This window comes from Squalius cephalus (assembly GCF_949319135.1).
Source record: "Squalius cephalus genome assembly, chromosome: 21".
Lineage (NCBI taxonomy): Eukaryota > Metazoa > Chordata > Actinopteri > Cypriniformes > Leuciscidae > Squalius > Squalius cephalus.
This window is the reverse complement of record NC_137142.1, coordinates 31,983,415-31,998,251: the sequence shown is the minus strand read 5'-3', so window position 1 is coordinate 31,998,251 and position 14,837 is coordinate 31,983,415. Positions and strand designations below refer to the sequence as shown.

Here is a 14,837-nt window from a genome sequence, read left to right as displayed (position 1 = left end):
TATATATATATATATATATATATATATATATATATATATATATACCTATATATATATATATAAAACCTGTTAAGCATGTAAATATTTTTTGGCCCACTGTAAAATATTGAACAGAATCTCAGTTCATGAAAACACCATTTTTAGAGAAGGCTTTGAAACGTTCATGATTCTAGTCTGGAAGGAAGAGTGTCCAGCATTCTTAGAGAAGAAACTGGAGTAAGATAAGACAGGAATGGCGGTCAGTGGATTGTGTCAGGTTCGCTCCAGTGATCAGCAGGCAGATAATGAAAAGGCCACTGTCTCTAAGGTAATTACTCTAAATGGAAGAAACGCTTTTTAATTGTGAGGCAATGAAAGGAGAGCTGTGTGGCGGCTCTTCAGTGTAACACTAAACCACACAGACAGACAGTTACACTGGGACACAGACAGACAGTCCAGCCAAACTACTCACACAGGGAGTGTTGGCATGTGTGACACACCTGCATACTACTCATACTACAGTATACATTCAAAACACTGAGCAATTGCGTCGACCTTTCATTTCCAGTGACTTTTTTTTTTTCATTTTCATTATTATGAATTTAAATGCCAAAAATTAAGATATTATCACAAAAAATAAAAACTGATTAAAAATACAAAATAAACATTTTTATTTCCCAGTTTAAGACACCATTCCGTTTTTAAACATTTATCATTGTTCTGTTTCGCATACTATTTTTTAGGTGTAGTTTACAGAATACAGTATATACTGTCAAGTATGTAGTATGCTAGTGTTAAAATGAGAACACAGCCGTACAGTCTCACTTGTGGGCTTTAGTGCGCAGAAAACAGGGAAAAACTAACAGGATTTATTAAGTGGATTATTAGATTTGTTAAGTGGACACAAAATGAATTTTAAATGTAAATTTTCTTTCTTTTTTTAACCTTTCTAGATGATGCAACAGAGAAAGATCTTTCTGACCTGGTGTCAGAGATGGAGATGATGAAGATGATTGGCCGGCACAAGAACATCATCAATCTGTTGGGAGCGTGTACACAGGACGGTGAGGGATTCGTTTTAACCCTAGCTTACTGTATCATATCTGATACTTTCAATTATCAACATGATCACAACTTTGCTGAAAAGCCTGATGTACATAATCTTCTACACTCCTTTTGAAGAATAGTTCATACTTTTTTTTTAGCAAGTAAAAGGCTTTTAAGATCATTCAGGTCTCGGTTCACATGTGTTTTTGCTGTGAGATCTATTTAAAGTAAACATTAGAATAACTTTTATATTGTTAGCACTATTTCAAGATGAACACCTAACTGGACTGAAGCAACTTAGGCTTACTTGATTATTCATACATCATTTTTTAGAAATATAATGAGTCTTAAATATGATCCATCAGGGTTTTGAGGAACGTTTATTTGTTCATCTCTTAATCATCATTGTATTGCATTATATGTTTTGCCACCACAATAAAAACTACAGAGCTGTGATCATAAAACTAAGCCTTTAAATATCTGCTGAAGAATTATTGGGAGATATAGAGTGACAAATGATATGTATATGCATTTTATGTAAGTAGATCTCACATTATCATAATTTCCTCTTTCTTTTTGGCCATATAAATATCAGCAACTCCACCAAATTGCATATTTTTGGTCAGTTCTGGCCCTTTGGTGTTTTTCCTCCTCGAGTGTGAGCTTCATATTCTCACTTTATCATACAATATGAGCAATAAAAGCCTGATGTATCAAATATGATACTCTACAAAAAAACACATATGCAAACTTTTTATTACTTTTTTTATATTTCGTCAAAAGGTTCAATAAACCTGTCAAAAATACGATTTTTCTGCTTATGATTTCATCTGTCAGGCTTTACAGGGTTCTCACCTGTGTGAATGACAGTGGGATCTCTGACAACACCTCTCTCTCTCTTTCTCGCTCTCTCTCTCTCTCTCTCTCTCTCTCTCTCTCGCTCTCAGGTCCATTATATGTCATAGTAGAGTATGCATCTAAGGGTAACCTTCGGGAGTATTTGAGGGCCCGGCGGCCCCCAGGAATGGAGTACTCGTATGATATAGCCCGAGTATCAGATGAGCCTCTCACCTTCAAAGATCTGATCTCCTGCACTTATCAAGTAGCCCGTGGCATGGAGTATTTAGCCTCACAGAAGGTATAAGCACATGCACACCATTTACAAACATCAATTATATATATATATATCTGCAATCTGACGAGCACTTTCTGAAAATTGCAAGCTTTTTACCAGTCAGCTGGGACAAATGTTGCATCTACATATTCTCAGGCTGCTACAATAAGCACTGCCAAGGAAGAACTTGTTATTGGATAGTTTGCGAGGTTCACGCCATCAAATCTTCGAAGGATTTCAAAGTTTTGTCTGAGCACACCTGTATATTTTGTTTTGTTTTTAGAGTATCTGATTTCACACATCTACCTGCTGTCCCTAAATGTCACTTTTCAAAAAGTGTCTGGCTCTTGGCCACAATAAACAGAAATGGATCAGATTCATGCTAGTGGCTTTTTTAAACTATTTGTACACTTGAAATCCAACAGATGAATATATAATAATCCTTTTTAACGCAGTTCATTTTTACATGTATGTTTAAAGAGTGTTCAGCTGTCCAATCAGATTCATGCATCGTCCAAATATTTTTCATACGGTCAATGAATGAATCACAGCAGATGTGCACGACTCTGTAAGCCGGTCACAACGCTCTCACTGCTAGCATGCTAACTAAACTGTCATCACGCTCGCCTTCCCGTCTGGAATGCACGCTGGGCCTTATCGCGCTCTCGCACAGATTTGCCCTGCGGTTTATCCCTAAAGTACTTAAACGTTCCTGTGGTGTGTTGTTTGTGTCTGCGTGTGTGTGTTTTTAAGGGTGTGTTTCCAAGATGAAGTTGTGATGATTTAAGTTCTTTCTGTCTTTCTCCATCTCTATTGCAGTGTATACACAGGGATCTGGCTGCCAGGAATGTGTTGGTCACAGAAAGCAACTTTATGAAGATTGCAGACTTTGGCCTGGCCAGAGACGTCCACAATATAGATTACTATAAAAAGACCACAAATGTGAGTTTCATTTCGTCAGGAGACACTCCTCTTAACCTTTAAACACATTTCCTGTTGCTTTTCATCTCGGTATGCGTTCTTTTGTCTGTATTTAAAGATGCATGTAATGGCACTCCATTACTATCTGTTGTGTTGATAATGAAAAAGATTGAGGCAAGACACACACTACCATTCAAAAGTATTTAAAAAAAAAGTATTTTATGATCATAAAGGCTGCATATATTTGATCATAAATACAGTAAAAACAGTAATATTGTGAAGTATTATTACCATTTAAAATAACTGTTTGCTATTTGAATACATTTTAAAAAGTAATTTATTCATTATTAATCAGAAATCTTCAGAAATCACTCAAGAAACATTTCTTATTATTATCAATGTTGAAAACAGTTGTGCTGTTTAATATTTTAGTGATGCATTTTTTTCAGGATTTTTCAGAAAGTTAGAAAGAACAACATTATAAATGTCTTTGCTGTCACTTTCGATCAATTGTACTCTTTTGAAAAGTAGTGTATAGTTTTTATTTTATTTTATGTAATGGTCAATAGCCTTTAAATCACATGAAATATAATTTGCTACTTGCCAGTCAGACATAGCAGAAGGACATTTTTATTCTTAAGCAATTTATTTTGGCATTTATATATTACAATTTATTATGAGTTCTCAATGCTTTTGGTCCATTTTTCCTGATAAGAAATACTGTAAATTTTAAATGCATCTACTAAATGTTAATGTTATCAATGTTTAAGTGTACGCAACCATATAAATGGCCTTAAATCCAATATACATGGACGAAAAGCTACACAACTCCAATTTCGATCTCATTGGGTCTTGAATCATCCTTTATACAGTTATATTCAGGCTCGACTCCTTTCAGCCTCCCGCCATCTCTTTCTTTGTTCTCTCACCTTTTCTCTCTTCAATTTCTCCTATTTTCCCCTCTGTTTATCTGCCACATCCCCCCCCTCCTCTCACCAGTCTTGGCATGATTTGCAGATTCCCAGGCAGTCGGCGTGTAAAGTGATTTCAGCTCTTTGCTTATTTGGCCCTGCCCTCTTCTCTTATTCCAAAGCTTGTTGTTCAAGCTCATGAGAAAGAAATGTTAGTGACAAACCTAAACACATTAGCATAGCTTTGACTCTCATTCCCACCATTATACCAGTCTCTAGCCCATCATAGATGCTTGTTTAGGCTGTAAATCACTCATCCAAGAGTTTAGGTCATCAGACATGGCAGCGAAAAGTGTGTGAATCTTGATAGCATTATAATCATTGTCAAATTTGGGTCAATGTTCACATAAGATCAACATGAAATTAAAATGGACCCTATTTACTTAATAAATAAACATTCCTTATTGTGCATGATTCTAGTTCACATGTGTCAAACTCCTCTCCTCAAGGGCCACTGTCTCCAACCAGATCCAAAACACCTGCCTGGAAGTTTCTAGTAATCCTGAAGACCTTGATGAGCTGGTTCAGGTGTTTAATTAGGGTTGAAGCTGGTTGATCAGTTGGATTGAAATCAAAATTGACCCTATTTACTTCTAGTTGGTCATTTACAGTTGTTAGATGGTATTGCTTGTGGATCTGGTTGAAAAATCAGGTTCAACAGCTGGAAATTCAACTGATCAATGAATCCTGATGGACCTTCTAGGCCATGCTGGTTAGAGCTGGTTAGACCAGTAGAAAACCAGTTACCATGTCCAAAAAACTAGCCTGCCAACCTTTAACTGGTAGGACTTGGATTTTACAACATGGAAGTAAATGTAAGCAGCAACTTTTCCAAACTTAACTCACCAGTTCTGCTTTAGTCCTGATTTATTTCTTAGTTCTTATCAAGGTCACCAAGATCTGGCCATGCATATTTTAAACATAGTTTGGCGTTATTAAAACAATGAGAAAAGCCCAGATTGAGCGATACTGATGACTGATTAATGGCTGGGGTTAGATTCAATTACACTAGTTCAACCCTGTCTAAATAAAACACTGTGAGCCAGGAGATTGTGAACTCGGAGCCCTTCCTATTGGATCTAGCACTGTAAATTCCATTGACTCTTCTATCTTCTCCACTAGCCTCAATTTATAAACCCCCACAATGGCTCCTTCGGGAAATTAGAGTTCGGCTATATGTCCCACCAGGATTTAATTCCCAATCATTATTGTCTGCTTGAGGCTTAATGAAATTTCAGGCTAACGAGGGTCTCGTACAGATAAAGATGTGAGTTTCGCAGTGTGTGGATGTTGTTGTGCGTCAACCGTCTTTGACCTTTTCTCCTATTGATGTCTGTAGGGTCGTCTGCCAGTGAAATGGATGGCTCCAGAGGCGCTGTTCGACCGAGTGTACACGCACCAGAGCGATGTGTAAGTCAACCATTTGTGTGCTTCATTTTTCTTTAATTTTTAAGTGGACATATCATAGAAAACATGATTATTATTGAGGTTTTGCTTAGGTTTATAACCCAAACTCACTCCCTAGTCCATGCATATTATTTCCTGAACCTAAGCTTTTGCAAAAAAAAAAAAACCTCTATCACAACCACAAACATTTGAATGTATGAAAGTGCATCTGTTATTGGTTCCACATGTGAAGAGTTAAGCCAATTATAGCAGGAAATTTGCGTATAGAACGCTAATAGCTTAGTATTATTTCTGCACAGTGGTTTTGAAGGAAATGCGGAAGTTGTAATGGATCGAAGTCTAAATAGCTTTTGAAAATTATACTGTTAGAGATGTTTGTCTTTCTACAAATTGAAAAAGGTACTGTTTTCGGTATATTTGGAGAGCAGGAAAACACTTCTGCTGTGATTGGAGTCGCTGTGTGTTTGTATAAAGCGAGTAGTTTGGGAATGAATAGGAACTGCTGGCAGGTGAGTTGAGGATACGAGAATTGATTCCCTTCTGAACAGTGATGGAAAGTTAAGGAAGTGTTTTTGTAAGGCAGAGAAAGAAGAAGGGCTGTTCGCGGCCAACGCTACACCGAAAAGCAAGAGATTTCACGCTCGACTTGCGACCAGTGCCGTGTTACTAATCTGCGCAGCTTCAAAGCCCTTCAGAAGAGCCAGACTCTCACCTCCCAGAGTCTGGACGGAAATGCCCTCGATCTTCCCTTCACTCCGTCCCGTCACACTCCTCTCTCCAGCGCTTCTTTACCCCATTGTTTTCTCTTTTTCTGAATACTTAAATGTCTCTTCCCCTCTTTTTATATTCCATAGAGTGAAATAATCCTGTTTTTTGTCATTTGAGTTTGCATTTATCCACCAGTACATGCTTGTTTCATCTCCTTTTAAGCTTACTTTTTTTCTTTGTCTCGTAAAGAGATGAAACGAACCGGAAGTTACGCTTTAGTGCGTGTTGGATTTTGCGGGGCGTTTTGAAGTTTTGGTTTCATGCTTGGGCTGCAGTCATTTCTACATTCTTTTGTTATTAATAATCTGATCTTTTGGTTTGCGCCCATCAAGATTCAAATTCGATCTTTAATTTGTCCAGTATTTAATGCATTGGAATGTACAAACACAGACATTATTATTTAAGATTTTGGCCATACTGTCCACCCCTAATGAAATATGTTGTAAGTGTGTGTATTGTTTTGTAATCTCTTGCAGGTCATTATCTTTTGTCATGTGTGTCCGCTCTTTGTGTGGTCCGTGCAGTAAAATTGAATCAATAGCAAAGAGACCCTTATTGATGGCAAACTCTTGAATCTTTTATCTCAGCTAGGGTCCCGAGCTCTCTGATTGGCTCAGAGGCAGACACAATCTATATATGACATCATATTAAATTAATACATAAATTATAATAAAAATTGGCAAGTTTCGACAAACAAGACCCCCAGGGAATGGGATGATGTAAGTTGCAGAGCTTGCAAAAATGAAAATATGGATGCATGTGTGTGGATTTGCTTAGGATGTTAAATTGATGGCTTTTATGGTTAAGGTTCATCCGGCCCCATGCAAGGTCAGCTATATTAGATTAACAAGGTGTCACCCTATATATATATATATATATATATATATATATATATATATATATATATATATATATATATATATATATATATATACATGCAGACAGCTGAATTACATAGTTTTATTTATTTTTGCTTTTAAAAAATGAAGATTATATGCATTGAGGCATTATTTCCAAGACAGTTAAGCATGTTTTCTTCATGCAAAATATAATTTCTTATTTCTTTCTGTTAATTTTGAGGTGAATTTTTGTAAGATTCACCCAATCATTGCTAATTAGCAAGCAAAGTCTATTAGCTAGAGAATAGTAGACGCAAGCTGATTGCGGCTTATTGCATTGAAGCGTAAGGGTTCAAGAGGGCATTGCGGTGACCCTTTTTGTGCTCTCAGTGTGAGTGATTGATCATGGGGAGGTTAGCAGCGGTTACATGGGGTGACTGAATAGAGATGATGAATTTAGCAAACATGTCAGAGAAGATGCGGCACTAGATAAAGACGAGAAGAAGACAAACAGGGTAACTGATTATGTAAACAAACACGTGGACGAGTGACCACAGGAGTAAACGAAAGCAGAGAGTCTTTGTGCTTTGCTTCGTGTATTGTGACTGAGACGGGTCACCAGAAAGGAGTACAACCAGAAAAAAAAAATGTCTTGCTCAGAGATTGCTCTTTTGTAGCTCAGAAGACTAAATGATGAGTTCATGCTTCATTTACATGTGATCTTACTAGAATTTTATGAAAAAATATTGGAGTTCATATTGAGATCTTTGATTTATTATTAAACTTTGAAATCTGAGAACATTTTGAGACACTTTTTCAGAGGAAGCAGACAAACAACAAAAGTCTCAATTTGCTCTCGTTTAAATCTCATTACAAGAAGCAATTGAGAAGTTACAGAGATCTCACTTAAGCTATTTCTTTTCTATAGCCTGTGTGTGTGTGTGTGTGTGTGTGTGTGTGTGTGTGTGTGTGTGTCTGTGGAGATCTGTCTCTTAAGTACATTGTGTAATGCATTGATAATTTCAAACCATTATATCTTGTGATTGTGAAATGCTTTTGTCAACTCAGCAGGATAAATAAAAGCTTATGCAGATGATAAGGATTTCTGGCTCTGCATGTCCTCTGGCCTATTTTGGGACTCTCATATGATGAGTCAAAACGTGTGGAACCCTCTGTGGAAACTCTTATCATCATTTGAGTATTTTATCCTCCCCCCCCCCCCCCCCCTCCCCGTCTTAGATGAAGCAACATGGAATTGGCATGTGATGAAAAATCATTCCCCGCTACAATCTTCCGCCCTCTGGACGTTTGTTTCCTGTGGGTCTCGCTAATGTTTGTTTTGGCTGGACAATATGTGTCATTGTGGCGTTCCATGGAGGACAAAAGCCAGCTTTGAGTTCAGAGTCATTTGAGTCGTGTAAGAGTGGTCCCACAGTCTGAGACGCTCGAGAAAAAACGCATTTAGACCCCAACAACCACTGCGTTGTTAGCGCCAACAAATATCACTACTGTAAATGGATCAAATTTGGAGTTTTGGCTTAATTTCACAGAGCGATCCTCATCCAAATTTTGGGGATAGTGAAGTGATGGTACCACAGAAGAGGCTGGAATGTTTTGCTCCCTTTGACAGGGGTTGTTGAGAATAACTCAACAAAATGCTGATTGTTCAACATTTCAATTGCTTGTCAATACACTCGCATTGTATTTAGTCAAAACACTGACTGAAAGTGTGATATGAACCACAAGAGGAACGTGTTTGCTGTGTGTGGCACTGCGAAAGTGATCTGATGAATGTGTGTTTTTGTCTCTTCCAGCTGGTCGTTTGGGGTTTTAATGTGGGAGATCTTCACGCTCGGCGGTTCTCCGTATCCTGGAATACCTGTCGAGGAGCTTTTCAAGCTACTAAAAGAGGGTCATCGCATGGACAAACCTGCTAACTGCACCAACGAGTTGTGAGTGTTCTTTTCTCAAAGGTTTCATGTTACATGGTTTGTTATAGCAATCTTTCCTGATCGCTAAAGTCTATTCGTATGTGGAATAATTTAGCATGTCTAAACTAGTGTCCTAACCATTTTTTTTTAAGTCAGTGAGCGAGTTCATTTAGCATCTCACTAATCATTTTCTATTTCAGTTGCAGTTTATTTTACAGTACGTGCACTTACGTGTACTTACAGTGAACTTACCTAAGAAAGTACTGGGAAATATAAGGTAACTACATGGGTTAAGGTTAGGTTTAGGGGTAGGTTCAGGGTTAGTACCTAGTTATTTGGGAACAGGACTTTAAAATAAAGTGCCACCTCTATTTCTACCATTTTTTGTTTGTCGGTAACCAAACAGTTGATGGACCCCATTGACATCCATAGTATTTTTGGTCCATCAACTGTCTGATTACCGACAAGTTTTAAAATAACTTCCTTTGTGTTCAGCAGAAGAAAGAAACTCATACAGGTTTGAAACAAGTGTAAATGATGACAGAATTTTCATTTTTAAGTGAACTTTAAGTGATTACTTTAAACTGATGTCCCATGCACTTTGTCTAAGTTAGTGTCCTACTAAACATTTCTTTTTTTAATTTGTCTATGCTAGTTAAGCTAGCATCCCACTAATCATTTTCGTAATATAACATTTTTGTCTTGCAAAGTTAGTTAAGCTGGTGTCCCACTAACGTTTTGTATTATATTGTGTCCATGTACTACGGTAGTTAAGCTAGTGTCCCACTAACCACTTTTTTCCTACCAATGTTTGCCTTGCATTTGAATGAGCTAGTTACGCTAGTGTTGTTGTTTCATGTCGACTTGAAGCTAATTTCCCAGCTAGTGTGAATTGGCTCTTCCAAGACACTTTGCAGCTTCTGAGAACAACCAACAGATTGTAGTTTCACAGTGGTAGTCATTGGTCTGGCTCTCATAGCATTCGCAGTGACAAATTAGCTCTTTCTCACCCTAACCCAAAAAAAGCATCTACCAGCTATAATGTCAATGACCTAACAAACTTTCACGTTGGTTTACTGCCAAAATGAGACGTTGCAGTAGCTTTTGTTGCCCTTTCATCGAACCAGATAGTTAGCGCACACATACTCGCCTGAGCATGTCTGATTGCTCAAATGGTTGCACCGCACTTGATCTCCAAAACAAAGCATCGAAATAAATAAATGATGTCACATTGTCTTTTCCTCTTTCTCAGGTACATGATGATGAAGGACTGCTGGCATGCGATCTCTTCCCACAGGCCCACATTCAAACAGTTGGTTGAGGACTTGGACCGCATTCTCACTTTGGCAACCAACGAGGTGAGATGTGCACACATTTACACACGCATGCATAAACAGACCCGAAACCACTCACGCTTTCTCTATGGTTCTGGGATCCATCAGACCCTTGCCAACGCTGGCTCCAGCTCGCAACATTTCGCAAGATCCGCAAAGGGAAGGAAACGTTTTTACGGTCAGCGTACAGGTCGAGAGTTGCACGTGCTTGATTTCATCCAGGCTTGGGTTTGCGAGTGCGGCTAGCGTTGCTCAATTGTCAGATGGATCCCTACGACGGAACGCTAGACGATTCTTTCCGTTCCCTAGCTGTCATCCACGATATCCGTGTGGCGGGCTGAGGGATGGAAATCTGTCAGAACTTGTCGAAGGGGGGATTGAGCCGTGGAAGAGAGATGATGCCAAAAGCCCCGCTCTCGCTCGCCGTTTTGAACTTTAGAAATGTAATAAAGTGCCTCTGCTTTCTTCCCCCCGTCTTAAACTGCTCACAGATGTGAAGGTCTTTAGTAATGTGAGCTGCCTTGTGTTGAGCAGCGAGAGTTCAATCCAACACTCATTTTCAGCAACATAAAACCCCCCTCTTCCTCTTGTCAAATAGCTCAGTACCAGCCACAAAGAGAAAATGGCTCCAATTTTGTTTGAGGAATGAACCAGGGAAAAACATTCTGCTTATACTGTATATTCATGTGCATTGGATGTTTATATGATGTATTTCGAAAATATACATGTCTTCAGGTGACACTGAATTTCGATTACCAGACATTGGTTAGACTTGACGTTCTGAAGGAGACTGTTCAGACGTGGAATCTGCCACAGTGGTTTCCAGCTTGGTTAAACTCGGATTGAGGATTCTCACTGTATTTTGAAGGAAGCGGCTAGTAGTTGAGTGTTATTGCTGGTGAACCACAGCGGAAAGTATTATTTGACTTTTAAACAATTATTTGATTATATACACTAGTGTTCAAAAGTTTGGGGTCAGTAAAACATTTTTTTTTTTGAAAAATAAAAAGTATCGGTTGCCACAAAAATTGGAACTGTTTTCAACATTGATAATAATTAGAAATGTTTATTGAGCATCAAATCATCATATTAGAATGATTTCTGAAGGATCGTGTGACACTGAAGACTGGAGTAATGATGCTGAAAATTCAGCTTTGATCACAGGAATAAATGATAAATATATTCAAATAGAAATTAGTTGTTTTAAATTGTAATCATATTTCACAATATTATAGTTTTTACTGTATTTTTAAAATGCAGCCGTGAGAGCGACTTTTACAAAAGATAAAAAAATCTTACAGACCTTTGAACAATATCATAAGTAGGTGTAAACAAAAACGATGTTTACAAATATATATAAACTATGTGTACATATTTAAAACTAAAAAATAAAAAAGTATTTGCACTTTGACTAAAATTAAAATGAAAAATATAAAACTAAAATAAATCTATAATAGTAATGATACAAAAATAACACCATTTCCCATAGAAATATGTTTTATATTCCAACTGGAAAAGGTTCTCCCAATTGACTAATTGAAATATAATTTGGCTATATGTTTTTTTCTATATCAAATGCGACAGCCGGACTGCATAAGAATGTATATGCTGATAGCTTCATCTGTGTGTCTGTAGGAGTATCTGGACCTGTGTGCCCCAGTGGAGCAGTATTCTCCCAGTTTCCCCGACACACGCAGCTCCTGCTCTTCCGGAGACGATTCCGTCTTCTCCCACGACCCTTTAGCAGACGAGCCCTGCCTTCCCAAGTACCAGCACATCAACGGAGGCGTAAAAACATGAGCCCGTTCAACGTCCTCCAGACCCACCACATCCAAGCTACACCTCCAGCTCTCAAAAAGAGTGAAAGACTTTTACCCACAGTTCACTTTTACCCACCCAGAACCGTACGCTGCCTCAAGACTCCCGGTGAAGCTCCCGCTGGACTTTGGGAGCGTGCTGAGGGAGGCTGAGATGCCCGAGTGCTGCTTTTCCGGAAAGAAACTGAAGTGTGTGAAGAGCAGGTGCTTTTTTTTTTTTTTTTTTTTTTGTGGAAACACACACTTGCGCACACAAAAAACATGTGACCAAGCTCTTAAGAAGAGGACGAGGACCAGAGAAAAGTGACTGTTCTCAAGGGCCCACCTCATTTTTTTTATTTTGTTGTTTATTTTGCAGAATTTTTTTTTTTTTTTTTTTTCGTTTATGTTGGAATTTTCTTCCATTCTTGCTATCATTCCGTTGCTTGGCATTCCAGGAGTCTGTGTTCCCAAGTGAAATGAAATGGAGCACGTGTACAGAACTCTCAAGAGACTAAAACCAAGACAAAAAGGAGAAAATAGGAAACGAGTACTATATGGAAACACACAACTAACAGAAGAAGAAGTAGAAGAAAACATATCACTGCCTCCGGTTGTTTTTTTTAAATTGTTTTATTTTCAAATGTTCCGTTTTTACCGTGATAGCTCAGTACAAAAGCCCAAGCAGTTATCCTTATTGGTAAAAAATAATAATATTAAAACATGGTATATAGTGCTGGGTATATTTGTAAATATATTCAAATATGTAAAAATATATATTATATATTTACAATGAATTATTTTTTGTATGGACTTCCGAACAATTCCTCCCCTTTCCCTCTTTTTCTCCAGAGTCAAAAATGGATATAGACAAGTATAGATGTTTCTATTACATTCCCAGACAAACATTCGCACATGTACAGCAGGACTCGACATTAAAAAAAAAGTGTTTTTTTTGAGTGTGTTTTGAGGTATTTCCTGTTAAAACAGGAAGTTTCTTTTCTTTGTCTTCTTTTAGGAGTTCACTAGCATTTAGATGACCTCAAAATTAACAAATATGCACTAAAAGCCACAAAACTCTTATTTTGGTGCAGTTGTTCATGCATATGTTCCAGACACATTGAGCTGTGGTGCTGGTTTGAGTCCGGGAAACGTTTAATGTCGGGTCCTGCACAACTCTCACTTGCTGACACAGTCACGTATTGGCTTTCAGGGAAAGAGATAGCATGTTAATTTATTGACTTATGTTAAAAAGAATCAAAAGGATAAAAAAAGATCAAAATAATAAAGAGATAATAATATTAATGATGACAGTAGAAACGATAATGATTCATAATGTTTATTTTGTAATTTAAAATGACATTTCAGTGAGGTAATGGTACAAATAATTATTTGTGGCTGGAATCGAAAGATTTGCATTTCTTACGTTTTTTTTATATATATACAAATGTGAATGGTAAGTTAAAATGCAAAAATAACGTACATTTTTATAGTCAGCTAATCCCTTTTCTATAGTAGAGGATGTTGTTTTTATCCGGCTATTTTACTCACACTGAAGTTTGCATTTGAATTTGACAAAATACTGGAAAAAAAAAAGGTTGCAGTATATATTTTTTTGCAGTTTTACCCACATCAACAATACAGGTTTCAAAACACAAAAGTATTAATTGTTCAAGTGTTTCATTTTCTTCCAGACAAATGGGTTGTTCTCAACAAATGTTCCTGACAGATTTGTAAAATTAAAAGATGGAAAAAATGAATTGTGTGTGATTTGTTTGTTATACTATAGTATGTGATCATCAGTCTCTTTCTGGTGTCCTTGCACATATTGTGAAAGTTTCAAGTGCACAGACACACATCCTTGTCTTAATGTAGAAAGAATTTGATAAGAAAGGTTCATATTGAGATATCTAACATTAATTTCAAGTTTTGCTATTTTGGCATGTGAGTAGTTTGAGACCTTGTTGAGATGTTTTGATGAGACACTTATGATATTACTGGTGTCTTTTTCTTTGGAGAATCATCTGAAAAGCAGATGTTAACCTAAGCAAATCAATCACTTGATCTCATTGATGTCTTGTAGAAAAATTGAGATCTACATGACTTTTCATTCTTGTAGAAACCAGCATTTCTAGAAAAGTGTCATTACAGGTCATTTTGTTCTTCATAAGGCTGTGTTTGAAGCTGTTCATCCCAATGGCGTCACACTTACATTTTAAAAATAAAAGTTCCAAAAGGGGGTTTTCACAGCAAAAGCCATAGAAGAACCATTTCTGGTTTCCCCAAAGAACCTTTCAGTGAACAGCTCTTAAAAGAACCACTATTTTTCTTAGTATTAAGGACATTTTAAGGACACTTTTTCCTTTATAAAGAACCTTTTGTGCAATGGAAAGGTTCTCTTCATAGAACCATCATTGCCAATCAAGAACATTTACTTTTAAGATTGATCCTCAGAACGGAGAAGAGAGTAAAACAAAAAGATGAGACTTAAAACTATGATGGCTGAAACCTGTCATGACCATCAGTGATCTGACGTTAATTTCAAGCTTTGCTATTTTGGCATGCTGTATGTTAGCAGTTTTAGACGGCCTAAAACTAACTTTTTGCCATACCTGCCAATGGACGGTGACTTAAGAAAATGTACCGGCTATAATTTTTTTTTTTACCAGCCATGAAACTGTTTTGCAAAATAGGCAGTTATGACACCAAAATTTTAGATAGCAGTGAAAA

The 14,837-nt window shown here is 37.3% G+C and overlaps 1 protein-coding gene across 3 annotated transcripts in view; it reads left to right on the top strand.

The window, feature by feature from the left end:
- Positions 1-13,853, top strand: part of fgfr2 (fibroblast growth factor receptor 2) — a 48,575-nt gene extending 34,722 nt beyond the window's left edge. For all 3 annotated transcript variants that reach the window (XM_079856030.1, XM_079856029.1, XM_079856031.1), the window contains 7 exons: positions 933-1,043; positions 1,974-2,164; positions 2,960-3,082; positions 5,372-5,442; positions 8,861-8,998; positions 10,230-10,335; positions 11,947-13,853. In XM_079856030.1, coding sequence (XP_079712156.1) covers positions 933-1,043; positions 1,974-2,164; positions 2,960-3,082; positions 5,372-5,442; positions 8,861-8,998; positions 10,230-10,335; positions 11,947-12,111 — 905 coding nt within the window. In that variant the 3' untranslated portion in view covers positions 12,112-13,853. The remainder of the gene's footprint in view (positions 1-932; positions 1,044-1,973; positions 2,165-2,959; positions 3,083-5,371; positions 5,443-8,860; positions 8,999-10,229; positions 10,336-11,946) is intronic.
- The last annotated feature ends 984 nt before the right edge of the window (positions 13,854-14,837 follow it).